At 36.3% G+C, this 27,182-nt stretch overlaps 1 protein-coding gene across 1 annotated transcript in view; it reads right to left on the reverse strand.

Moving 5' to 3' along the window:
- The window catches only part of LOC112049137 (cyclic nucleotide-gated cation channel subunit A-like), a 41,261-nt gene that overhangs the window by 4,606 nt on the left and 9,473 nt on the right, over nt 1–27,182 (reverse strand). The window contains exons 3-6 of the mRNA XM_024086926.2: nt 21,594–21,739; nt 20,559–20,681; nt 5,732–6,637; nt 1,892–2,052 (exon numbers count right to left, since the gene is read on the reverse strand). Coding sequence (XP_023942694.2) covers nt 1,892–2,052; nt 5,732–6,637; nt 20,559–20,681; nt 21,594–21,739 — 1,336 coding nt within the window. The remainder of the gene's footprint in view (nt 1–1,891; nt 2,053–5,731; nt 6,638–20,558; nt 20,682–21,593; nt 21,740–27,182) is intronic.

The following is a 27,182-nucleotide window of genomic DNA, read 5'->3' on the forward strand; positions in this document are numbered from 1 at the left end:
ACGAGAATCTATCTAATATAAAATTCTCGTGTCACAGTTTTCGTTGCCATACTCCTCCGAAACGGCTTGACCAATTTTGATGAAATTTTTTGAGCATATTCAGTAGGTCTGAGAATCGGCCAACATCTATTTTACAAACCCATAAATCCTAGGGTAGGGTAGTGGTAGGATAGGTATATGGTATAGGGATAGGGTAGGGGTAGCGGTAGGGTAGTTGTAGGGTAGGGTAGGGTAGGGGTAGGGTAGGGGTAGGGGTAGGAGTAGGGTAGTGTAAGGTAGGGATAGGGAAGAAGTGCAAATAAATAAATTAATAAGTCAAAGCGAAGCTTGAGCGGGTCCGCTAGTATCTATATAATTATAATAAAGTTGTAACAGGTCAAATTCTGTACAATGAAGATATTTAAAAAAAGAAATATTGGAGGGCATTATAGAATCGATACTGAAGCCAAAAATATTTTTTTTGATTTCTTGTCTGTCTGTCTGTTCGTGTTTTTGTTGGCCGGGCATCACGCTGAAACTACTGAATTAATTTAAATAAAAATTGGCACGATTTGAGACCATAGTACGGAAAAGGTTATAGGACACTTTTTTTTGCAAAAATTTAATCACAAGGGGGTGAAACAGGGGTTGAAAGTTTGTATGGAAAGTCCTTCATATTTATAGTTACAGTTATAAAAAATTGTGCATAAATCATAAAAAATATACGAAATGTAATGTGATTCGATAATTTTTAAAATTCAACCCCTAAAGTGGTGAAATAGGGGTTAAAAGTTTACATTGATTTCCACGCGGACAAAGTCGCGGGCGCCGCTAGTGAATACATAAATACTTCAAACTGCGACCGTCGCCCGCTCCTCTTAACCGTCATTTCGACGGCCTCCGTGGCGCAGTGGTATGCGCTGTGGAATTACAAAACGGAGATCCTGGGTTCGATCCCCGGCTGGGAAGATTGAGATTTTCTATATTGGTCCAGGTCTGGCTGGTAGGAGGCTTCGGCCGTAGCTAGCTACCACCCTACCGGCAAAGCCGTACCACCAAGCGATTTACCGTTCCGGTATGACGTCGTGTAGAAACCGAAAGGGGTGTGGATTTTCATCCTCCTCCTAACAAATTAGCCCGCTTCAATCTTAGACTGCATCATCACTTACCATCAGGTGAGATTGTAGTCAAGGGCTAACTTGTAAAAAAATAAAAATAAAAAAAAATCCCCGAACGACTGTACTGCGCGAGCGACCAAGTTTATACAAACAGCAGTTTATATATTTACCCCTTACAAAGAATGTTACAAACTTATAAATACCTCTTATAATATTACTATAGATTATGTTTTTTTATGTTGGATGGAGTGCCATGGAGTAGATGCCAGTGCCGTGTTTAGGTAAAATTTAAAACATGTGAACATCAGTTTAAATTAAATTCTAAAAAACATTAATTATATTGCACCGCAAAACTAATAGAAATTACAGTCGCTTGGCTTAACATGACCCATGAAATTTGTATTTCGCATAACAATTATCTAAACTAAATGACATATTTTCTACCTCGCTTAGCAATTATGAAGTATTCTACTCGCATAGCAAATATAAACAACGTTTTTTAGCGCTTAGCTATTAATTTAAATATTTCATACTCAATTTTTTAAATAATTGACTAGCTACCTATTATTATAGTAAAATACTCCTGAATTATTAATAGCTCACGAAATTTTATCGTAAAAAAAAATTAAAAATTAAATCCCGGGTATTATCTATCTTCGTCATAAATTTCTGCCAAATCAGTTCAGTAGTTGCGGCATTAACGAGTAACAAACATCCATACAAACTTTCGCGTTTATAATATTAGTAAGATATGAAACCGCAAAAAAATGTATTGTTCTGTGATTGAGACTCACATATTTCCTACAGTCTCCTTGGTCGTGGCGTAGTCGCCCAGGAAAGCGTCGAAGCGATGTTTGATGATTTCTATTGCCTCTTGTAGTTGGCATACTTCCTCCTCCAACGACTGCCGCGTACTTCGGGAGCGATCTAACTCCTTCTCGTCCAGCAAACCGTCCTGCAAAGTTGACCACGTAAATAAAAAAAAAACTCCGCTGAAGGCTCTTTCTACTCTGCCCCCTAGCCAAGTGGCACGTCGGTTCTCTTCCTTCGATCGCTAACGCTGCGAAAACTAGAAAGATGTATGGGAATGACATTTGCTATCGACAGGTCACGTGATCAAGATCTGTCATTCCCATACATTTTTCTAGTTTTCGAAGCGTTAGCGATCGTAGAAAGAGAATCGACGTGCCACTTGGCTAGGTATCCGATGAAGCTCCAGTTAGAGCGATACCCCATTATTGCTTTGCATTCCGTTGCAACGTCGCAGCGTCAATGGTGCGTTGTTTTCCTTACAATACTCGCACGCGATTTTGTTCGCCCTTAGGCCCTAAATCAGTTCTTAGTGGATACCTAATAACTATAGACTACCTCCGTGCCTAATTTCGTCTTTGTACATCAAGTGGTTTCGAGATTTCGTGATAAGTGAGTGACCTTTTACAATTATACAGGCTGCTTGAGAGTATTGCCCATAACTCTAGGGTTATATTCTTTAAGAAGGAAAATTAATTAAAAATGTTAAAGTAACATGTGTTCTAAAAGAATATTTTCGAAGTAAAAAATATTTATTTTGTAAATACGCATCCTTATAATTATGACGTAGCCAAGTTTTACGTATTTTAAAAGGCAAGGGTAAATAAAGGCGTGTGTTACATGGATAATCGGAATTATTTGAATTACATTGTATGAAAACATTAAATTACATTTTTTTTGTCAAAAACTATTAGTTATGTAGTTTATCTCCTATAAGTGGACTAGTGAACACCGTGAAGTTATGGGAAATACTCCCTAAAGTGTAGTACTACTAAAGTGTTAATTCACCGCAGCGACGTTTCAAAAGATATCTGTTGCTAAAATGGACGAGTGTTTCACGAGCGATGTCCTCTTGCACTGTACTAACGTCGTGCGTCACTGTAACGCAGGTGCAGCATACAAGACGTTGACCCGTTGCGACGAAGCAACGCAAAGCACTAATGAGGCATTTCCCTTATTTTTCATAAACTATTAAAATTCAAAGATTATAACATACCTTTAAAATTATGAATTACAAATTATGTTACAACATTCATTAAAAAAAAATATAAATGTGGCCAAATTCATGCAATTCGTAATGAAATGATGTGTAGACAATGTTTATTGTAGATTGTTATATACATTATGATAAGTTGAAAAATACAGCCGAGGCGATATTGCAAGCTCAAACCATAGGCGAGAGCTATAAGGAAGCATATGCTGTAATTATCAAAGCGCACGTATATCATACGACGTTTTATAGCACATTTGCGAAGAAACACACTTTCTGAAAATGAATTTGCATCTTTGCCTGTTTTCCATATGATGACATTTTGATACGCTTGTCATTTTTGCACAGATAGCAAAGTGCGTGGGTTTTTTTAGGCAAATGCAACAAAAACAGCCAGTATTACTAATTAAGTATATGTTTGTGTTTCTGTTACAGATAAATGGTTGTCATTTATAGTCAAAATTATGAAAATTACTGAATGAAATGTTTTTTTTATTATATTTTATCTCACGAAGGTAATTTTACTAGTATTCATAAAATGATGAGCACTGCCATAAAAACTCTTTGCTAAGATTTAAAAAAGTATCGTTCGTTTTTAGACGGACGATAAACGTTTTAAATTACATTAGGCACATGTGCGTAATGAGATACATTACAATATTAAAATTGCTGAAATAAGAGATACGAGCAAATGTGTTATAAACATCTTTTATGGTCTATGAACCTGGGTCTTTGACATTTTATATCGGCTCCATGATTGAGCCCATGCGTCTACCACACTCCATAGCTGCCTCTACCAAGTTTTGGCAGGTTGTAGAATTAAAAATAAAATAAAATGCTTTTTATATATTGTCTTTAGCAACAAACACTTAGCTTCGTGAAAACATCGAAAAACACTGTTCTAAATACATGAAACTTTGTGTGTGTGAAGTTTAAGAAAAAATGGTCTAAAGCAAAAATGTTAATATTTTTTCAGTAACGACTTGTCAGTCGTAGTGCTTTAAGCTAAGCCGTGATTGAGACAGCGTGGTGGGTTTAAGTTCTATGTGTGTTTACCTTGTGAAGACTAGTGCCGCTGCACGAGTACGTGAGTGCGTGAGCCAATGATTATAACATAGTGAAATGCATAATTTTACAAACAGTGACAGTTTAAAGCCCGGGATCCGTGGAACAAATTAACAAGTGATTACTATCAAGTTAATTTTCCGTGAGTAGCTCAACGCTCAACTTTTTTCTTTACGAAAATTCTTGATTCTGGTAGCTAACTGGGTTACCAGGTAATAAACATTTTTGAGCATCGGAACGAGACAATGTACCACGAAATTTGTATGACATTGTAGCTGTTAAGTTAACTATTAATTAAGCACAGTTAAAAAAAACAGCTGGTTAGTACAACAACTTTTAATAACCTTGTTATTGATATAAGTTTAGAGGAGGGTAGTGTACCAGTTGTTACTATACCAGATGATTTTTTACTGTTGCTTATTTATACAACTTATCAACCAAAATGTCCTAAAATTTCGTGGTACATTGTCTTGGTCTGACGCTCAGAAATTTTAATTACCTGGTTTAAGTACCAGAATCAAGAATTTTCGTAAAGGAAAAAGTTGAGCGTCTCATCAAGATGAAGCTACTCACTGAAAATGAACTTGATAGTAATCACTTATAAATTTGTTCCACGGATCCCGGGCTAATGCCTATAGCCCATTACCTAGACGTCTACCTATAGTTAGTTTAGTTACATACATACATTTAACTTAGTTACATAATATACAATTCTTTTAAAATCTATTAAAAAATAATACTGATAAAAATCAATAGACAACCTAAAACAGTTATGCAAGTTTCCCTGAATGAGGAAGAATAAAATTGGTAACTTTTTTTTACTTTGAGCAGTAAATGCACAGAAAAGCTAAAATGAGCAATTTTGAAATGTATCGAATTTATCTAAATTAACGAATTTTGTCTCAGAAATTATTCTAATAACAAAAGTTCAATGATCTTGCTCAATATGAGCTAGATCGAAGAAAATTATTCAATTGTTTACCAAAGTGTAAAGTAGTTAGGTAGTTAAATTAGTATATCTTTTTGAAAATTTGTCCGATATTCATGTAACTTACACTAAAGAGTACATATCATGCACAGTTACTCATACAAAGCTCGTACAATGTACGTCGGGGGAACTGGCATAATGTTGTTTTGTAACAAATAAAATATTACGAACAAAAATCCATAATATTTAAAAATCTTTATAAAGGTATGGACATCAATTTCTTTTAAAAGTAGATAAAAATGGAGGTATATAGTAGTAGAGTAGGTACTTAATGTTTTTAATAAAACTGCAATACAGACTATAAACAAGATTTCAAATCTTTTTTTAAATGAAACACGATTTTTAACTGTATAGTATTTTGTTATGCACAAGCGTTGGGTTAGGTTGTTAGATACACACAATATTTATGGAAATATTTTTAGTTATAATAGAATATGTTAGTTCTGAGTGAGTCATAACCAATATTGATACAATTGCATTTCCCATTTATTTTGGTTTTAGTTTATGTTGCGCCAGAACGATCGTGCAAGCAGTCTCAAACATGGCGGACAAAAGTCATACTTTACGCAGGAGCTGGCAGCCGCGCTGGATCAGAGTGGCCATGGCGTCCGGGTAGTCCCCGAGAGCTTCCCACAGATCCTTCTTGGCCAGGCAGAAGAGGTCGGAGTAGCCGAGCGAGCGCACGGTGGCGGTGCGGCGGTTGCCGGTGCGGTTGCCGGGGATCTCCAGCACGCTCACTTCGCCGAACACGGAGCCGGCGCCCAGCGTGGCTAGCACGCCGCTGCCGTCGTCCGTCACCACCTGCAGGCGCCCGCGCTTCACGATGTACATCTCCTTGCCCACGTCGCCCTTGCGGCAGATGTAGTCGCCGGGGCTGAACACCTGCAGCCGCAGCCGCAACACCAGCGCCTCCAGCAGGCCGGGCTCGCAGTCTGCGAAGATCTCCACGCGGCGCAACGTGTCCAGGTGCACGCGGATGGCGATCTCCGCCTTCAGCTTGTCGGGCAGCGAGGCCAGCACGTTCTCCTCGTCCAGCGCGCCCGACTCGCTCCACGTGTACGCGAACCAGCGGATCACGCGCGCCTCCAGCTCGCCGCTCACTTTGCGGAATGCCATGTACTGCTTCACGCCGTCCATCTTGTTCTGGAACTCGACGCGCGCGACGTTCATGTTGGATATCATCGAGCCGATGTTCCCCACTATGGTGGCGAAGATGAGCACGCCGCCAAGGAAGTCGATGACGACGAACACGAACTCGGCGTCGTTCTCCGGCTGCGGCGTCTCGCCGATGGTGGTGAGCGTGAGTGTGGACCAGTAGAAGCTGTAGATGTACTGGTGCGCCAGCGTGGCGTTCTCCGCGCCGGTGATGTTGTACACCCAGTTGTCCACGCCGAAGCCGATCGCGTAGCTGATCACGAAATACAGGCATGCGTTCCAGTGAATTAGAACAATTATAGCCATGACGACCTGGAATGATATGCAAATTTAGATGATCACGACGAAAAGCGAAGCACCTTTGACGAAGCCTACATGACAGAGGCTCAGATTGAGATCCGAAAGAACAGGGAGTACGAGACGTGATTGATAATATACTCTGATTTCTGTGATATGAGTTACATCGTCACATCAGATGGACTTCACTGCCTGACACGCCGGTATTCCAATTACGCTAATGAATTCAAGGAAAGAAATGTAGACAATGATAAAAATTTTAATAAAAAAAATTCAACCGACTTCCAACTCAAAAATTAACCTAAACTAAAAAGCAAAAAATAACATCTTACCTATGTGCTACCTTCTGATCAGTTTGAAGGCGGTGCCAATCCAGTGTCATGTTTTAATGAAAGCCGTTTCTGAAAGAACCACAGAAATTGTGTAATTTAAACGGCTTGAATTAAAACATCACTGGCTTGGCTGGCGATGTAAAGCTCACTTCTCCGCAACGAATTACGGGGAATTATAATGTGCCCAAAGCCCTAAACAGGGCCCACATATCGTTTTACGCAATCATTGATTAAAAGATTTAGTTTTAATGCTCTAAGATCCCGTATATGACGGCCTTGACGGCCTCCGTGGCGCAGTGGTATGCGCGGTGGATTTACAAGACGGAGGACCTGGGTTAACTCCCCGGCTGGGCCGATTAATTTTTTTAATTAAAAAATTTAATTATTGGTTTTAAAGTTTTTTAAATTGGTAATTGGTTAGTATAATAATATGTTAATTGGTTTTCGTAATTGGTCCAAATCTGGCTGGTGTACACTACTGTGTAGGTACATATTTATCAATATTTATTTCGGGCAAAAATAAGCAAGAAATTGCATCAGTATATTCATGTAAGCAAACAGATCTATGTACCTATACAAATTGTAGTTACTGAATTTATTTTAGGCACTATATTTATTGGCCTACCCGTCTCATTCTGAGAGGAGACTCGAGCTCAGCAGTGAGCTGAATATGGTTTAATGATGGTGACCTGATGGTAAGTGATGATGAAATCTAAGATGGAAGCGGGCTAACTTGTTAGGAAAAGGATGAAAATCCACACCCGTTTCGGTTTCTACACGACATCGTACCGGAACGCTAAATCGCTTGGCGGTACGTCTTTGCCGGTAGGGTGGTAACTAGCCACGGCCGAAGCCTCCCACCAGCCAAAATAAGCTTTTTGTATAATTTCCTGGGTATTGTATGAGAAATTACTGTTGCTAAGTTAGTAACAAAAGTAATTTCTCATACATATTTGTACCAATTGTTTTTTGATCATTTTATTTTTGGAGAACTAAACTTACAGAGGGTTAAACTTTAGATCATTGGTAAATACTAGCTTACGTTACATAGGTATAGTTAAATACCAGCTTACGTTACATTGTGTTAATTCATCATTGATTGTCTGTCTGCACAGTAATTTTTGTTAATTTTGTTTTTAATATAATTATTTGATAACCTTATGGGGACGAAATTAAAGATTTAAACCCACGTCTTACTAGACACGGGCATAAGTTAGTTATTTCTGCATATCGTCTCCAAAGAGTAAAAATATCTTTAGTAGGTTTGGGTGTACTCTTCTATAACAAGATCCCCAAGACTGTGATGGACCTGCCAATGCATAGCTTTAAGCAATGTGTTAAAAAACATTTAGTTTAGACTTAGTCGAGGTTACTACACCATCGATGTTCCTTAATGATAAAGTTGCTTGGAGGCCGTTGGATCAGCTTCCACCTTCACACAGGAAGTAAAACTATAAGAAATTGTAATGTTGTCATCAATTGTAAATTACAATGTTGTATGATTTTTTAAAAAGAGCAACTGTTGAGTTTCTTGCCGGTATCTTCTCAGCAGAACCTGCCTTCCGAACTGGTGGTAGAATCTATACAAATAGTCAACTGACGTGTCAAAAGTGCTTGTAAACTGAGCCTACTTGAAATAAATGATTTTTGATTTTGAAAAAAGATCATCAAAGTCGGAGCCGTTCTAGAGGACTTCCAAAGATTGCTTATTTTAAGTAGGTATTCATTTACTAAACTATCGTACCGGAACGCTAAATAGCTTGGCGATACCTCTGCCGGCAGGATAGTAATTAGCCACGGCCGATGCCTACCACCTGACCAGACCTCAGTCAATTTAGGAAATATGAAATCCTAAACAGACCCGAGCTGGGAATCGTACCCAGGACCTCTGTTGAGATCCACAACATTACAAACTGCTCCAGAGAGATCGCCGAATTGTGGGTAATTTGACATATCTTTACAGATGTAACTGATGTCCGTGTCCTCGTTTGTGATGAATTAGTGATTTCCCTAATAAGTAAAATATTTTTAAGGTCTAAGCTTAAGTTTTGAAATGCCAGAAACTCGTTTACACATATATACGAGCATTGGAAATGAATTATTATTTAAAAAAGAAGCTTGAAATGCGGGTAGTTTTCTAAAATTTCGCGTCGACGTACGTTTGGTGGATCAAAACAATCGCTTTAAAGAGAAAATGAGGCAAGTGGTATTCATGAACAATTATTTATTAACTTTAAATTAATCACAACAGAATGTAAATAAGAATTCAATAGTGGTTAAAGCCTCGATAGGCTGAACTACGGTTAAAAAAGGATGGTCATGGGTTCGATTCCCGCACGTTGAACTTATAAACCGATTAAAAAATTATATGTTATTATCAATACGAACCGAATGTATGTATAAGGACAATAACATTTACAATTGAAGGGAGAGGGAATAGTGGTCATATTTAAAAGGTGAATAATATTTAAAAAGAGTAATACTTAAAAGGGTATTATGTGCTATATACTTTATTGCTACGGTTTATTGAATATTATAAGTGATTTGTATTTATTTATTTATTTACTAGCTGACGGTGCGCGGTTTCACTCGCGTGGTTTCCGTTCCCTTAATAATACGGGGATAATATTTAAAGTTAAATTTTAAAATAATAACTTCAAAATTGACTGATTTTCAATTTTAAACAAAAAGCCCCTTTCTATTCTTTAGACTTAGATGTTTATTTTTTTTTTAATTATACAAGATCATCAGAAAACATTTCATTCTATTTCCTTCATAATTCATTCAATAAGGGGTTAAACTTATATCCCTTATTTTATCCCTTTTATTTATAGGCTATATTTTCCCACGGGAACTACGCGGGTGTAATCGCGGGACGTCTGTTAGTTCTATCATAAATTAATTACAATTAAGTTTAAAAAACTGTTGTCATACTCGTATGTCGTTTCACAAATTACTTTTTATTTTAAATCAGTTACCTCGTTTTTGTCTAACACAGACCTATCTCTTGGTATAAAAATCGCGGAGGGGGCGCGCTCGGCGCATTCTACGTCTGCGACCGTTGTAAGGGTAAGTTCCTCTCCATTACACTTAGCCTCTCTCCGCCATTTTGTCTTCAAACACCAGTCTCCACTAAACACGTGTTTCAATTTTTAGTTGTTTCTATTTCTTTGAGTATGTTTTATCGGTTTTACATTACTTTTAATGCGGTTTATACTTGTTATTTCTTTTCTTTAATATTTAACATAATTCTCTAGATCATTCGTACGCGTTTGAACTGAAATCTATCCGCCATTTTCTAAAAGTGTTTATGTGCTCACGTGTCTTAATTGAATTTAGTAGATTTTACAGATATTTTGCTTCAAATTCAGTAAACTCGTTTAAACCATGAATTTTTACGATATTTTTTGACGATCCTAAATTTAAATTAACTTATTGTTTTTTTCTTGTTAGAACGCAAGCTTATAATTTCTTTTTGGGTTTTTGTGTGGTATATTAAACATTTGAACTCCACAGGTTCGACTGGCGGAAAGCGGCTCTCGGCGCAGTTTGCAGTTGGACGCGGGGGGTAAGTTTCTCTTAACATTTCAGCTACTGTTCACCTCTCCGCCATTTTGTCTTAACCTCAACTAGCCACGTGTTTTTTTTAGTTTTTACTGTTTCATTTGTTTCTACTATTCCATTTCAATTAGTGCTACTAAATTACTACTAATTAATTAATTACTAAGTAATTAATGCTATTTGTCGTACATTTTATTTTATTTATTGTTCGCGATGGCATTTGAATCATTCCAACATTTTGTAAAGTGTGTGTGCCACGTGTTTTTTTTAACTTTCAGTAGAAGTCATCAATTATTTATTATCTATGTAATATAAACTTTAAGTAACTCGGTAAAGTGTACATTTTAAATCAACAATAATTTTATTATAGATTTCATTTTATAAAATGAAAAAACAAAGCCTATGAAAAGGAGTACTTCAAAACATTTTTTTAATTTATTGTTCGTGTTTACGCTTGAATCATGCCGCCATTTTGTAAAGTGTGTGTGCCACGTGTTTTTTTAACTTTCAGTAGATATTAGCAATTACTTTGTATTATTTATGTGATATAAAATTCAATTAATTCTGTTAAAACGTACATTTTAAATTGGTAATAAATTTATTTTAGATTTTATTTTATAAAATAAAAAAGCCACGAGTACTTTAAACATTTTTATTTTTTATTTATTGTTCGCGTTTGGAATCGAATCATTCCTCCATTTTGTAAAATGTGTATGCGACGTGTTTTTTACTTTTAGTAGAAGTTAGCAATTATATTGCATTTTAATAAGTAAGATAAAATTCTATTGATTCGGTTAAAACGTACATTTAGAATTGGTAATAACATTTTATAGATTTTATTTATTTTACATGCACTATTTGAAGTCACCTTATTGTTAATTTTAATAGATGCTTGTTTGAACTTGTCGTTTTTTTTTTCATACTTAGATTAGATTTTTGCTCCAGATTAGATTTTTTTGCAGTTTTACAGAAGAAAGTAATAAGTTTTCCATCTATATATATACAGGCTGCTCGGGAGTGTTTCATTTAAAGCCTTCATAACTATTTTTTTTTTTCAACTAATTAAATAAAACTTTTTATTTTCAATTCAAGTAATTCCGACTATCCAAGTAACGTTTTTTTTTTTTTTTAATTTTAATATATTATATTAACGTAAATATTAATATTTTTTGAATTGTGAATTTCAACCTATTGAGATATTATTTGTTTTGTTTATTGTTCCTCGGTTTCGTCACTACTTTAGCTTTTTTAGGTTTTGATTTATTTTTAAAATTTAATTTTTTTTTTCTTTTTTAGTGAACTATCGCCCCCGCGTCTTGTGAACACTGCTGCATTGCAACTTAGTTTAGAGTAAGTTTTTTTGCTAATTATTACGTCTTTATATATGTTATCTCATTTATAATAGTTAATACTTTTCTTAACGGACGCTGTTGATATGATTTAGTTTTTTTGCTATTTTTTTTCTTTTTTCCGATTCTAATGAAACAAACTTTACTGTAATCAAAGTCCTCTAATATAATTTACCGAACCCGATGGCCGCCACACACAACAAAACGCCGCTTCTAGCTTTAAGTGGCGGCGTTTGTGGACACTGAGCCGTACGTCTTTGGCGGTAGGATGGTAAGATCCCACAGTCGATGCCTAACACACAATGGTGTTGTTGCAGGCCAGCACACGCGATGCGTTTGCCGCCGCCTGCCGCCCTGGCCGCCGGCGTAGCGTCGCCACGCCGACCGGCCGCACCGGCAGCGCTATCAGCCGCCGCTGGCGCCGCTCCTCGCGAGCGGCGTGCAGAGTGCGCGCGGGAGTTGTGCTCAGGTGAGTGTTTCACTTCACTGTTTGTGAGTACAATATCTGTCTTACAACAGTTCTTTACAAATTAGCCCTTGACTACAATCTCACCTGATGGGTAGTGATGATGCAGTCTAAGATGGAAGCGGGCTAACTTGTAAGGAGGAGGATGAAAATCCACACCCCTTTTCGGTTTCTACACGACATCGTACCGGAACGCTATATCGCTTGGCGGTACGTCTTTGTCGGTAGGGTGGTAACTAGCCATGGCCGAAGCCTCCCACCAGCCAGACCTGGACCAATTAAGAAAATCTCAATCGGCCCAGCCGGGGATCGAACCCAGCATCTCCGTGTTGTAAATCCACCGCGCATACCAGTACGCCACGGAGGTCGTCTAAGCTCCAACCCCTTTTAAATATTTTATATTTATTGTTCCAGATGGATACACAACACCCAGAACATGATGGATAATATTAGGATTTTCAATATATCTGTCTATTAGTCATAACATAACATGTAAAAATAAAGTTAAGACGTAACGTACGTTACGTCTTAACGTAAGTTAAGAAGTATATTAATTAGGTATATATTTCTTTATTTATAAAAAAAGATGGTAAAAGGGTTAGGGTAAAAACAAAATAAAACATCAAAAAAAAAATTATAAAAATAAAAAAATATAAAAAAAAATACAGTAAAATAGCTCTTCATTTAAATTTATGGTTAAGCATATACTATAGCTTAGTTTAGGTTTATAAAAAAAAGATATCAGGGTTCAGTAAAAAACATCAAGTGGTTCAGTGCAACAATAAATATTAATAAATAAAAAAAAGGTACAGTAAAATAGCTCTTACTTGAAATTTTTGGTTAAGCATTATACTACAAGCTTGGACTGATAAGTATAGATGATATTCCTGTGACTTGGTGGTTTTCGTTATGTTACACATTACCCATATTATAGTTTTATTTTATATAGTTCTGCGATAAAGATGTATTTGCCCATCAGTCGTAGTTTTAGATTATAGTAGTTTTAAGTTTACTTTATGTTGTATTTGTAGTTCGCTCGCATCTCTTAGAAATTGCAACGGATTACTTTTTTTGTCTGAAAAATTTAATTAGGTTATCTTTTGTTTTACTTATTTTAGACCGTAAGTGCTTTTTGTAATGCAATTCGTCAACCAGCTACACTTTTCATTTATTTTATAAACAACGATAATTATAATATCGTTGGTTATAAACTTATGAGGTATAGCTATATCAAGATGTTTTAATCAAATAGTTTTTTATTATTTTTTTATATAAGGGTGAAGGCAGTCACTTTTCCTGATAATTATAGATAGACATTTCTGTTACGTATTCATTTGGTGAATGAAAGATTGCGATAAAACTTGTGTTCACTTTTTCATTGATGATGATTGATTATTTTCATATCCACGGTGTAATGATATTGATTGTTGGTTCATTTGGATGCTACGAAACACATAGAATGTTTCGATCGATAACGGGAGAAAATAGGCAGTAGTAGTAGTAGATTTTTTGGTACATAGTATTTTTTAAGTACACTTATTTTTTTACAGCTTATATTTTTGTGTTTTTATAGATCTGAAAAAGATGTATTTGCTCAGATTATAGTAGTTTTAATTTTACTTTTTGTTATTTTTATAGTTCGTATTTCTTCGAGATAATAACGGTTTACTTTTTTGCCAGAAAAATTTCATTAGGTTAATTTTTGTAATACTTATTTTAGGCCGAAAGTCCTTTTTGGTGTTTGGAAACACCGCTAGATGCTCTCTTAAGTACACTTATTTTTTACAGCTTATATTTTTGTGTTTTTATAGATCTGAAAAAGATGTATTTGCTCAGATTATAGTAGTTTTAATTTTACTTTTTGTTATTTTTATAGTTCGTATTTCTTCGAGATAATAACGGTTTACTGTTTTGCCTGAAAAATTTCATTAGGTTAATTTTTGTAATACTTATTTTAGGCCGAAAGTCCTTTTTGGTGTTTGGAAATACCGCTAGTTGCTCTTTTATTGTTCACAGCGTTAATAAACTGTTTGCAGATTAATCTGATTTTTTATTTTCTACACTTCATACAATAGTTATCATCATTAACTACCCGTATTCGGCTCACTGCTGAGCTCGAGTCTTCTCTCGGAATGAGAGGGGTTAGGGCTTTGGCCAATAGTCCGCCACGCTGGCCGATGCGCATTGGCAGACTTCACACACCCAGAGAGTTAAGAAAATTCTCTGGTATGCAGGTTTCCTAAAAAAGATTTTCCTTCTCCGTTTGATACACGTGATATTTAATTTCTTAAAATGCACACAACTGAAAAGTTGGAGGTGCATGCCCCGGACCGGATTCAAACCCACACCCTCTGGAATCGGAGGCAGAGGTCATATCCACTGGGCTATCATGGTCAAATCGTCAACGAGGTATTAATCGAACCCTTTACTTTTCAGTCCAGAGACTTCAGTTCACCTTTTTTCAAAAGTCACCTGAGTAGGTACCTACGTAGACTGCAATCTACCCCCAATTTTAACAGACAATGGAATCAAAGTAAAAGTGAGGGTTCGAACTCACGACCTCTCGGTGTTGCATCCAGCCATGTCACCTTGGATCTATTAAGGCTTCATTACCATTTGGGTACATTATATTTTTAAGAAGTTCTCCACGACACAGACACGTCCTGCTCCAAATTCAAGCAGTGTGGTGGGTCTAAGCTCCAAGGAAACCTGCCACAGTGGCCAAATGGCATGTCGATTATCTTTCGACGATCGCAAACGCTTTGAAAACTAGAAAAATGTATGGGAATGACATTTGCTATCGATAGGTCACGTGATCAAGATCTGACATGATTTCATTACGATCACAGTTTGAAAAGATTGAAAACTCCCACTAGGCACTCTGAACACCTCAGGTAGATGTAGCTTATAATTATTAGATTACTTAAATGATTTGTCTATACTATATGATATAAAGTTGGTTTATAATTAACTAGCGGACGCCCGCGACTTCGTCCGCGTAAATTTCGATGTCAACTTTACTACTACCCCTACCCTACCCATACCCTACCCTACCCTACCCCTACCCTACCTCTACCCTACCTCTACCCTACCTCTACCCTACCACTACCCCAACCCTACCCCTACCCTACCCAACCCCTACCTCTACCCTACCCCTACTCTCCCCGTACCCTATCCCTTTCCTATCCCTATCCCCCCGTACCCCTATCTCACGCCTATCCTACCCCTACCCTACCACTTCTATCCTACCCGTACCTCTACCCTACCACTACCCTACTTCTACCCCTACCCTACCACTACCCTACCCCTACCCTACCACTACCCTACCCCGGCCCTACCCCTACCCTACCCCTACACTACACCTACGCTTCCCTACCCGTACCGTACCCTAATCTATAACTTCTCTATCTTACTCCTACTCTTAGCAAAATCGGTCCAGTCCTTCGAGAGTGGTGGTATGACCAAGGGAAATAGAGACTTCTATGCTAATAATATAAAGAGGTAAAGTTTGTGTGGTTGTAGGAGGCAATCTCTGGATCTACTGGACCGATTTGGAAAATTGTTTTACCAATAGAAAGCTACGTTATTTGCGAGTGTCATAGGCTATGTTTGATCCCCATATTCATACGGGAACGGGAACTACGTAAATGAAATCGCCGGGCGTCATATAGCGGCATTTCTGCGTCTTTTAGAAATTTTTTATTATCTCCGAAACTATTTAAGTAATTGACATACTGTAAAGGGCAAATCTTATCTCCATAATATCCTTGTGATTATAAAATAATTTATTTTAATAAGGATTAAAGTTTAATTGTATAAATAATGACGTAAACCTAAGTATATAAGATTAATAATTTTTAAAACATAAAAGATACTATATCTGCTAATATATAGAAGATAGATATATGGTGTCGCGGACTTTTTTGTAGAACTTTTAGAGATACATAAAGTCTTTATACATTAATTTCAATTTTACACAATAGTTAAGGCAGCGCATGCGAATAAGTCTGTTTAAGAGGATTTTCAGTCCGACCTGTATGACAAAAACTGTGATAACTCGGCTAATATATATGATACTACCAATATAATTAAAACATGACACTGGATTGGCACCACCTTCAAACTGATCAGAAGGTAGCACATAGGTAAGATGTTATTTTTTGCTTTTTAGTTTAGGCTAATTTTTGAGTTGGAAGTCGGTTGAATTTTTTTATAAAAATTTTTATTTTTTAATTTTTAGTGTTAGCACACCTACTGAGTGTAACCAAAACTGATACTAATAACCTTCGAGAAGTTCTCTTCATTGTCCTTCGTCTTCAATACCAGACCATCAATTCAGTCACAACCCATCTAGGTGGAAAGTTCTCTGCAATACAAATTCATAAAGTCCCAACAAAGGTAGCTACTGTGAACCGTTGAAGAGTTCTCTTAACTGTCCTTCGTCTTCATCATCAGACCCTCAATACGGTCACAACCCATCTAGGTGGAAAGTTCTCATCAATACAAATAAATCTACAAAAGGTACCTGCTGTAAATCGTTGACGAGTTCCATCGTCTGTTTTTCGGCTTCATCATCAGACCAACTCCAGACCTTCATAAAATTGTAGTGGTTTAAGATACCTTATGGAAACATTAACAAACGCACTAGCCGTCCCTACGATTTTCGAAAGTTCCCCTCGATTTCTCCAGAATGCCATCATCAGATCCTGACATGAAAAAAATCCCCTGGAATCAAACCCTTCAAAACAAAAAAAGAATTTTCAAAATCGGTCCACAAATGACGGAATTATCGCTGGACATGCATAAAAAAAAAAAAAACATACATACAGCCGAACGTAGAACCTCCTCCTTTTTGGAAGTCGGTTAAAAAATGAACAAAATAATATAGCAAGTCAAGATTAACGAAGTAGGTATACTAAAAGTGTAAGTATATATACCTAATTTAAAAAGTATAGTAATTTAGGTATATTTTAACCAGCAGAAAATAAAACATTTTTTTGCCAACTGTACACGGAACACAGCCGTGCTGCTTGTCTAAATAATAAAAAGCGGCCGAGTACGTGTCGAGCCACGCGTAGTGTAGGGTTCCGTAGATTAAGTAAGCACTTTAATCTGTTATGTAATGCACACAAATACCGATAACGACACCGCACACTATAGGATACACGATAAAAAAGTCGTTCTCACTTTGCATGTAGGGAAGGAACCCCAAAAAAAATTTAATCTAATTTTGTTTTTACAACTTTATGGATGTAATTAATACCTTACCATTACCAAACTAACAACGGAATGCAAATTTATATTTCCAATTACGTTTTTTAAGTTGGTCGACTATAAATCTATATTTAATAGCAATTGCTTATTAACCGTTATAGTTTTCCTAGTAATTTCATTATAATTATATCCTACCTTTGTGAATTTTTTCACGTATCCATAAATAACTATTTAGCCGGTAAAGGGTGGGGACACTTGACTCTAACAAAAATTAGCTCTTAAAAGCTTAGTATTTTACAAACGGATCCCTAAATCGAAATATTTTGATAAAAGATCTCATACAACTTTCAAAGACCTATCCAACAATACCCCACACTGTGAAATAAACGAGCAAAAAAAAATCATCCCCACTTTACATGAAGAGGTGGTACCCTAAAAAAATATTTTTGAAGATTTTATTTTACGACTTTGTTAACATTTTTAATTTACATATACATGTTAATTTACAGCTTTCTAGTAGTAATATTATCTGTGCTAAACCGCGGCCGGACGGACGGGCAGACGGACATGACGAAACCAAAAGGGTTCCTTGTGCAACCCTAAAAAACGGGTGATAAAAGAAAAATTTAAATTGTATTCAATGTTAATAATTAATAATAATCATTGCCGAAGATGATTTTATAAAAGAATGACGTAATTCCACAAAATACAAATACAATATTATTGTTCATTTCAAAATCACAAACTTTTTGCAAAATTATTGTAGGTATTCAGTTTCTGAAGACATGAAGACATGACAATTTAATTTTTAACCCCGACAAAATAACGAAGAGCTGTTAAGTGTTAAAAGATTTGCGTGTATGTTTGTGTTAGTGTCTGTTTTATAGTACTTATAGTACTAGTTTACTGTGGTATAGTACGTAGAATGTACGTAAAATATCACCCGCGCACATTTTAATGTCTGTCTGTGTTCTTCGAATGTACTGGACTAATCCAATTAAAAGTTGGTACACATATCAATTCTTGTGACCCAAATACAGGGATGTATCGTGAATAGGTAAAATTTGAATATGGGGGGGCACTTATGCGGGGTAAGATGGAAAGTTGAAAAAAAAACTTTTACAAACTTCATCGTGTGATGCATCAAATGAACCTGATGAGAGTATTTTAATCTTTTTTTGTAATTTTGAAATAAATAGTTTCCAAGTTATTCCAGAAAATTGACCATTCCCCCCTCTTTTCTCCGAAACTACTAAACCTAAAATTTTGAAAAAATTACAAAAGTTCTACGTGAAGATTTCCGGAAAACCTCAGAAAATTAAAATTTTAGAAAATGAAGGTCACTTTTGGAGGACAAGATGGAAAACACAAAAAAAATACTTTTTTAACTGCATCATGTGACACATTAAATGAGAGGTCTTGATGAGAGGATATTCAAAATATTTTTTTGTAATTTTGAAATAAATAGTTTCCAATTTATTCAGAAAATAGACCATTCTCCCCTTTTCTCCGAAACTACTATACCTAACATTTAGAAAAAAATACAGAAGTTAGCTTTCTATGTAGATTATAGGAGATTGTACTAGTTCACGATGCTAAATCATTCATCATTGTGCCTACCAACTTGCATATCATTATAAAACCTATTCATCAAAACTAATGTTAGGTTTGGTTAAATACTATAGTCATAATTCATTATCAACCATATTCGGCTCACTGGTGAGCTCGAGTCACCTCTCAGAATTAGAGGGGTTAGGCCAATAGTCCACCACGCTGGGCCAAAGCGGATTGGCAGACTTCACACACGCAGAGAATTAAGAAAGTTCTCTGGTATGTAGGTTTCCTCACGATTTTTTTCCTTCACCATTTGAGACACGTGATATTTAATTTCTTAAAAAGCAAACAACTGAAAACTTTAAAAATTAGATATTTTAGTACATTTACATTTTCTGCAAAATTCTGGGTCAGGATCTGGCATTCTCCTTTGTGGCACAACCACGGATCCTTGAAAAACGCCCCATACAAAATGCCATGATTTAATGACTTCGTTGATTCTTATTTATTTTGAAAACATTCTGTCAATCTTTGTTTCTTACATATTAATTAGTTAATATTGACCTTATTTATCTGTATGTCTCAAATCAATATATTCAAATCTAGTCATCATCCCCATTAATGTTCATCGTCATATAACTTCTGTGCTGCGATTGCATTCAACTGCAAGAACAGTCACCATGAGACAACGTGAAAAATCACGTGTTACATTCTATTACGCGAAATATTATTCAACTTTATTTTACCATTTGTTTTCTGTTTCTCTTGTTCACGGTGAAAAGTCCAGCGAAATATATGACAGGTATTATTCCTCTTATAAGACATTGGCGAAGACAGACAGTGAAGTTGTATTATTAAAAAACAAAAACCCGATGCGGTGACAAACATTGGTACTTTGAAAATTTACATAGCCTATGTCACTACCACAATTCTAATGAACTCAATGACACCTCATATGTCAAAATCCGTATAACCGTTTGGGCTGTAGGGCGTGCCAAAGAAACGAACTTACACACATAAAAACATACACAAATACACACCTACATACGCTTGAAAAACATTACTCTCCTTCTGACGCAGTCGGGTAAAAATAAATGGCAAATTTAGTTAAAAAATAAAATATTTTCTTGTAAACCGAGTATTTACCATGCTTAATAAAAATATTATCGGTACGAAGATATGTTTGTAGAATACAACGGGTGTAATAAGATTGTGAAATGAGCATTAATTGTTGTGCGCTTTTTGTTAAATATGAATGAGCCGTTTCTTGACAGCTCTTTTTAGTAGATTGTACTCCCGGCCGATAAGAGTCACTACAAATAAGAAATAAGAATATTCAGAAATGAAAACTGAACCTATTTAAGATATACAAATTTGAATTTGAACTATCACGTCTCGTAGGTGCCTGCCCTGATCGCGAAACTCGTGCACGCCCCCGGTGACCACTCATCATATCTGACCTTCCAAATCCGGAACGCATTCGGGTAGCTGATCGCAGTCTCGGTGCGGTCGAACCATTCCCACATGCGGGGCATGCGTAACAGTCGATTGAGACGCACGATTATAGGGCACGGTAGACATTCCTGGAATGCAAATATGGATTACAGGGCACGGTTAGCATTCCACGAATGCAAATACTACTAGCGCTTGCCCGCGACTTCGTTCGCGTAGAACTCAATTGACCATATTTTGATATGTCTGACACTACAGAAGAACCTACCGAAGACCTTTCTATGCCAAGGTTTCCTTGGGAGAGGAGACAAAGTCAAAATGTCCATTTAGCTGTTATCATTACTATATCTGCTATCATCATTACGATATCTGATATCAAGACCAATTTTATTTACGACGTGATTCTAGTCTAACCAATAAAAGCCATACCACATAAATAAATCAAACTATGATATAGGCACAAAGTTCGATTTTATCTCGTTTTTTGGGGTTTCTCCTTATTTTAAAGCACAACTAGCCATTTCGAGTTTTAGTGAGACAGACAGTACTGACTAACAAACAATACAGTAAGACTGAGAAACAAATAAACATAAACATTAAAAGAGCGTATATTTAAAAGGTATTTTTGTAAAGTGGAACAGGCAAGTCTTACGCCGATAATCCGGAGTCACACAGGAGTTGCTCCACTGGTATCCTGGATGGAGCAGGCGAGGGCGGAGACGCGCCAGTGCTGCCACCGCCGGATGCGTGATGTATAGACGTACACGGCGCCTTCAGCAGTAGGATTCAATAGTAGGTAAAACACACTTGAAAACTACTGATGATGGCGCAGTATCGCCGACTCTTGAACAATCAGCCCCTGCTCTTGCTCTTGATCCTGCTCGAGGTGCCCTGCATGTGAACGGAGATACGTACGGCGCCATCAGTAGTAGACAACGTTGGAGGCAGCTCGGACAATGCGTCGCAGTGCCAGGCGCCGAAGCGCCGACGCAGCATGGCGGAGTCCTGCTCCAGACGCCCTGCGTGTGAACGGAGATACGTACGGCACCGCAGGAGCCGGGGCGCCACCAGTAGTAGGCGATGTCAGTGGGCACCAAGGACAGCGCGTCGCAGTGCCAGGCGCCGGAGCGCATATAGTACTGGCGCAGCATGGCGGAGTCCTGCACCATCAGCCCCTGCTCCAGGTACCCTGCGGAGCCGTCCACTACGTCATGCGCTGCGTTGCGAGCCCGCGCACACAGAAACGATTCCGCGACTTTCTCTATCTAATGCTGTATAGCATTCGGCGTTCAGTCGAAAGCTATACAGCATTAATTAGAGCAAGTTCAGTTTAATGCTAAAAGAGCGTCAGCAAAGTAAAAAAACTTGTTGAAGTAAAACTTCTTTGCGCACGCTTGACTTGGGTAGTAAGTTGGTGAATGTGTTACGAAAAGTGTAGTCGAAATGACATACCGTTAAATTTCAAAAGCGCCATCTATAGTTACACTGCTACAATACAAGTAAGCTCAGCACCGAATCCGTTTAGTCTAATAACGTAATCAGTGTAAACGAACTAGTAGGACCTTCCGAAGTAAAGCAAGTCTGTCACGAGAGATGACTGCTTTATTTTTAGATGAAATTATTATTTCAATCGTGTGTCTAAATCACACTTGGTTTTTTATAAATTATCTGTAAACGGTTACTGGGCATCGGTTTTTGGTAATTTAATTTTTACTGTGCTGACGTCCTTTAGTTTACTAACGCGTTTGGCCTGTCCTTCCTACTACATCCAAAGCCGAACCGTTTTCCGAAGCTAAATAATATAATATGTATAAGTTCTGCGGTCGTCTGATATCATTTAGATTAAAAGTGTTGGTGTTAGAGTTACAAGCATCGTGTAGAACCAATGAGAGAACACATGATAGTACAAAACGCTTTAACACTTTCAGTCTGCGCTCTAGACATGATGCCGACGCGACCACCGATATTGATACCTACACCCAGGGAAAATATAACAGAAACCAATTTTATTCTGGAAACCGCGAATTGGAACCAATCATTTAATTTAAATCAGTTTATTAAGACTACAACAATCACATTTCTTATTAGAACTGATAGTTAAAGACACATAGTGGTTGTGGTAGAATGAGGTTATACAATGAAAGAAGTGAAGGACGCATTTACAGATTGGAAAAATGATAAATAGTTATAGTGACAGCATTTCGAAAGAGATTAGAAAGAATATTTACGTAGAGAACAAAATAAAGGGAAAATAAAACGTCAAGTGTGTGTGTGGCCACGTGCAGTATAGGGTTCCGTAGATTAAATTGACACATTAAACCCTTACATAATGCACAAAAATAGCGGTAACCATACCCCCCACACCATGGGAAATATGATAAAAAAATCATCCTCACTTTCCATGTAAGGAATGTACCCAAAATTCATTTTTTTACCCGACTGCAAGAAGGATTATGTTTTTCGCGCGTATCTGGTATGTATGTATGCAAGTCTGTATGTAAACACCTATTAATGTTATATTAGTGACAACTTTATCTAATTAATTGACAACGGAATTTGTATGCAATTTTCGAACTTAGAGTATTTTTTTTAAGTTGGTCGACTCTGTAACTTTTTAAATGGCAATTGCTACTTAGCTGTTATAGTTTTCCTTGTAATTTCATTATATATCTTACTTCTGTGAATTTTTTCACGTATCTAATAACTGTTTAGTTGGTAGAGTGAGGACAAACAAAAATTAACTCTTCAAACCATAATATTTTAATCATCCTTACTTATACGTAGGTGAGGTATAAAAAGGAATATTTTTTACGATTATATTTTACTACTTTGTTTATATTTTTAATGTATATACACATGTTAAATTACAGCTTAATACATGTAAATAGTCTCTGCGCTAAACCGTGGACAGACTGACGGACATGGCGAAACTCTAAAGGTTCCTTGTGGATAACGGAATCCTAAAAACGGTTGCTGTTGCATGAGTGACAACATATAGTAAATTGTAAGAGTCGCTTGATTATCCCCAAGGGTAAAAACTAATAATCCGCCTAGGAAAAGCGAGAGAAAAGAATTGAAGTTTTATTGTACAAGCATATGTGAAATGCATAAAAGATGATGATGATGAAGTTACTTTATTACTTTAAAAGTTGACAAATGAAGAGAATGATTGGAACAGATAATTTATCAATAAATGTGTCTTTGGTGAAAAAGATGAACAGTGTGAAAAGCGGTAAAGCGGTAGGACTTGACAGTATTCCTTTCGAAGTAAGGAAGTTTCTGAAAACGGCCAAATGGATATGGCTGACTTTATATGTATTTCAATTAGTTGTTGCAGGAGAAGTCAATCAAAAAAGGAAGACGGAGAGAGGTGCAATAGTCTATATGTAAAAATAAGTGTGATGAGGATTGCAACAATTATCGAGGAATAAAAATCATCTCACATACTAAGAAGATTTGGGACAATTTGATTGAAACGAGAATAACAGAGGAAAGTGAGGTTACCCAAAATCAGTTGGGTTTATGCGGGACGAGGTATTACAGAATAAATTTTCTCTTTGCGTCAACTGTGTGATAAATACGTGTGTATACATAAAACTGTTGACCTACAGTAGGCGTATGACAGATTACCCCGTGAGGATTCACATTTATAGCCTATATGGTGGGCTATAAATGTGAAGAACTACTACTGGGAAGTATGTAAGAATAGTGAAAGATGTATAGAGAGGAAAGCACCAGCATTTGGTTGGAAGCCGCTACCAACATCTTCATTCAACTTACCAATAAGTTTAAGTAAGTTTTGGGATTTTAACAATACGTTGTCTGTCGATTTTAAACTTTGTGACGTGGTTATTCGTTCTAGTTTAGAATAAAGATGAAATGTAGGTACTGTAATCTACTTAATATATTATTTTTAATTTTCGAGTGATATAGATCTTTGATTGAATCTATGATAATATCATAAAAAAAGATTTGTATTTTTGTATGTAACGAATAAACTCTAAAACTACTTTACCGATTTGAATAAATCTTTCACTAATACTAAAGCTACATTAAAAGGGAGCAATACAGGCTACATTTAATTGACAGAATGCCGCCGGTATTGTATACATTGTCTAGAATACCTGAATTATACAGATTGCCAGTAACATATATACAGGCTGTCCCGTAAATAGTTCGACAAATTCTACGTGGTGATAGTTCAAGACCTACTAAAACTAAAATAACTAAATATATGTTAGCCGAAATTTTACGGTTTTCAAGTAATATTGATTTTTCTACAAAATTAAAAAATCTCTACCTTCAGGGCAATTTCATCGTACCATGTGTAGAAAAACTACAAAAAAAAAGCGTTAATTTTATACTTGGTAATTATTTTAATTTAATAGTTGTTTCAACAATGAAACTTTGATTTTTCCTGCTACAATGTATTTATTTTCCAAAAAAACGGACCAATTACATTTTTATGATAAATTATTATTTCGTATTAACTTTTACTTTTATGACTAGTTATTATTATGACCTTTCATAGTGAAAATAAAATGTGCAAGGCAAAGTTGTACCTACATCTAGATGAAAAATATGTTATTTAATAAGGATTCTTAGAATGCTAGATAGAATTAGTACATTGATTTTAAAACTTCGTCACAATAGCAATTTTCACTTCAAAAGGGGTTGATTTTACAAAAATGTTACTTTTTAAAATTTGCCCCAGTCACTTCAATAATTTACATTGAATCATAAGTTATGAAGTTGAAATGATAAATAAACGAGTAAAGTGTAATAAAAAGACCAAAATACCACCTGATCTGATAAGAAGGTAGCACTTATGATATTATTTTTCGCTTTGTACTCACTTCTTAGTCTTTACTTGTTAGCCTAAATCGCTCCCCATTTACACCTATGAAATAGGAATATTCGAAATCTTTTTTTTCTTACTACTACCCCTAATAACAGTCACAATCAATAATAATGAAAGTCCCTTAAAACTTATAGATTAAAAAAAAAAACAGTCACAATCCATATAGGTGAAAAGTTATCAATACAAATTAATCAAACCCAAACACAAGGTATCTACTGTAAACCGTTGAGAAGTTCAATTATCTGTTCCACATCTTCATCAAGAAATTGATTTGATTGATGAAGAAACAATGGATTGTGACCTAATAACAGTCACAATCCATCTAGATGTAAAGTTCTTGTCAATACAAATTAATTAAGTCCAAACACAAGGATAGTGCTGTAAATCGATGAGGAATTCCCTCGTCTATGCTTCCGTTTCATCATCAGATTGACACCAGTCCTTCATTGAATTGTAGTGCTTTGAAGTACCTAACGAAAATATTAACAAACGCACTAGTGACCTCTATAATATTTGAAAGATTCCCTCGATTTCTCAAAGATCCCATCATCAGATCCTGATATTATTACTTTGGGACTAATTGGAAAGCATGCGCTTTGAAACAGAAAAAAAAAACGAATCGTTTTATTCGTCTTTAGGTAATCAGTGAACATACATAAAAAATTCAATCTATTTTAAAAACATAAAACGTACTGACTAAACTAAAAAAGCGAAAAATAACATCATACTAAGTTTTTTCATGATATGTTCTAACTGTTGATCAGTTTGAAGGCGGTGCTAAACCTACCATTTGCGTTTTATTTACGGGACCTCCTATATATAATATCGTTACAGTTAAAAAGTTCGCGCGGTCATGTCAGAATACGACGATGTAGATATAAGCGGCTAATATATAAATGTCCGATCGTGGAAAGGAAAAGTACTATTTATAAAATGAGATTTATATAACCCGACTACGTTCTCGTCTAAAAAGGACGAAACAAGAAAATAATTAATATAGAAATTGCATAGGTATGGTAATGCTCACAGTAGAGACGTGAATTATTTTCTTGTTTCCTTTTTACCCTTTTAAACTTATATTTTTATGTATTAATTAATTTATATTGAGTCTATTTACCCGGGGAATCAATATATTCGAACATAATCATCATTCACATTGCAGACGGCTTCGGCCGGGACATGCATTGGCTAGTGTTCGTATGGACAATCGGATTATTTGGGCGAGCGACGGCACGGGAAGGCTCGGCCGCTGTTTGCCCACGCGTTAGCTAAATTTGATAGTGAGGGCGCGGCGCGTGGGTGTCGCGTGTTGATCTGTGACGGAGACGAGGCCGAGACGTAGCAGTGTTACCAACTCTCCAAAATATTTATCCCTAAAGTTTGTGTCGAAAACCCCTAAAATCGCCGTAAAAAAGTTGTCCCCCTAAAAATATAAATTCATAAATCAAATCAAATCAAAAATCATTTATTTCAAGTAGGCTCAGTTTACAAGCACTTTTGCCACGTCAGTTGACTATTTGTAAAGATTCTACCACCGGTTCGGAAGGCAGGTTCTGCTGAGAAGATACCGGCAAGAAACTCAACAGTTGCTCTTTTGAAAAAGTCATACAGTATTATAATTTACAATTAATAACAATTACTGTTTACATTTTTTATAGTTTTACTTTCTGTGTGAAGGTGGAAGCTGATCCAACGACCTCCAAGCATCTTTATCATTAAGGAACTCATCAATGTTGTAGTACCCTCGACTAAGTAGATGTTTTTTAACACA

The sequence above is a fragment of the Bicyclus anynana genome, chromosome Z (genome assembly GCF_947172395.1).
Source record: "Bicyclus anynana chromosome Z, ilBicAnyn1.1, whole genome shotgun sequence".
Classification (NCBI taxonomy): Eukaryota; Metazoa; Arthropoda; class Insecta; order Lepidoptera; family Nymphalidae; genus Bicyclus; species Bicyclus anynana.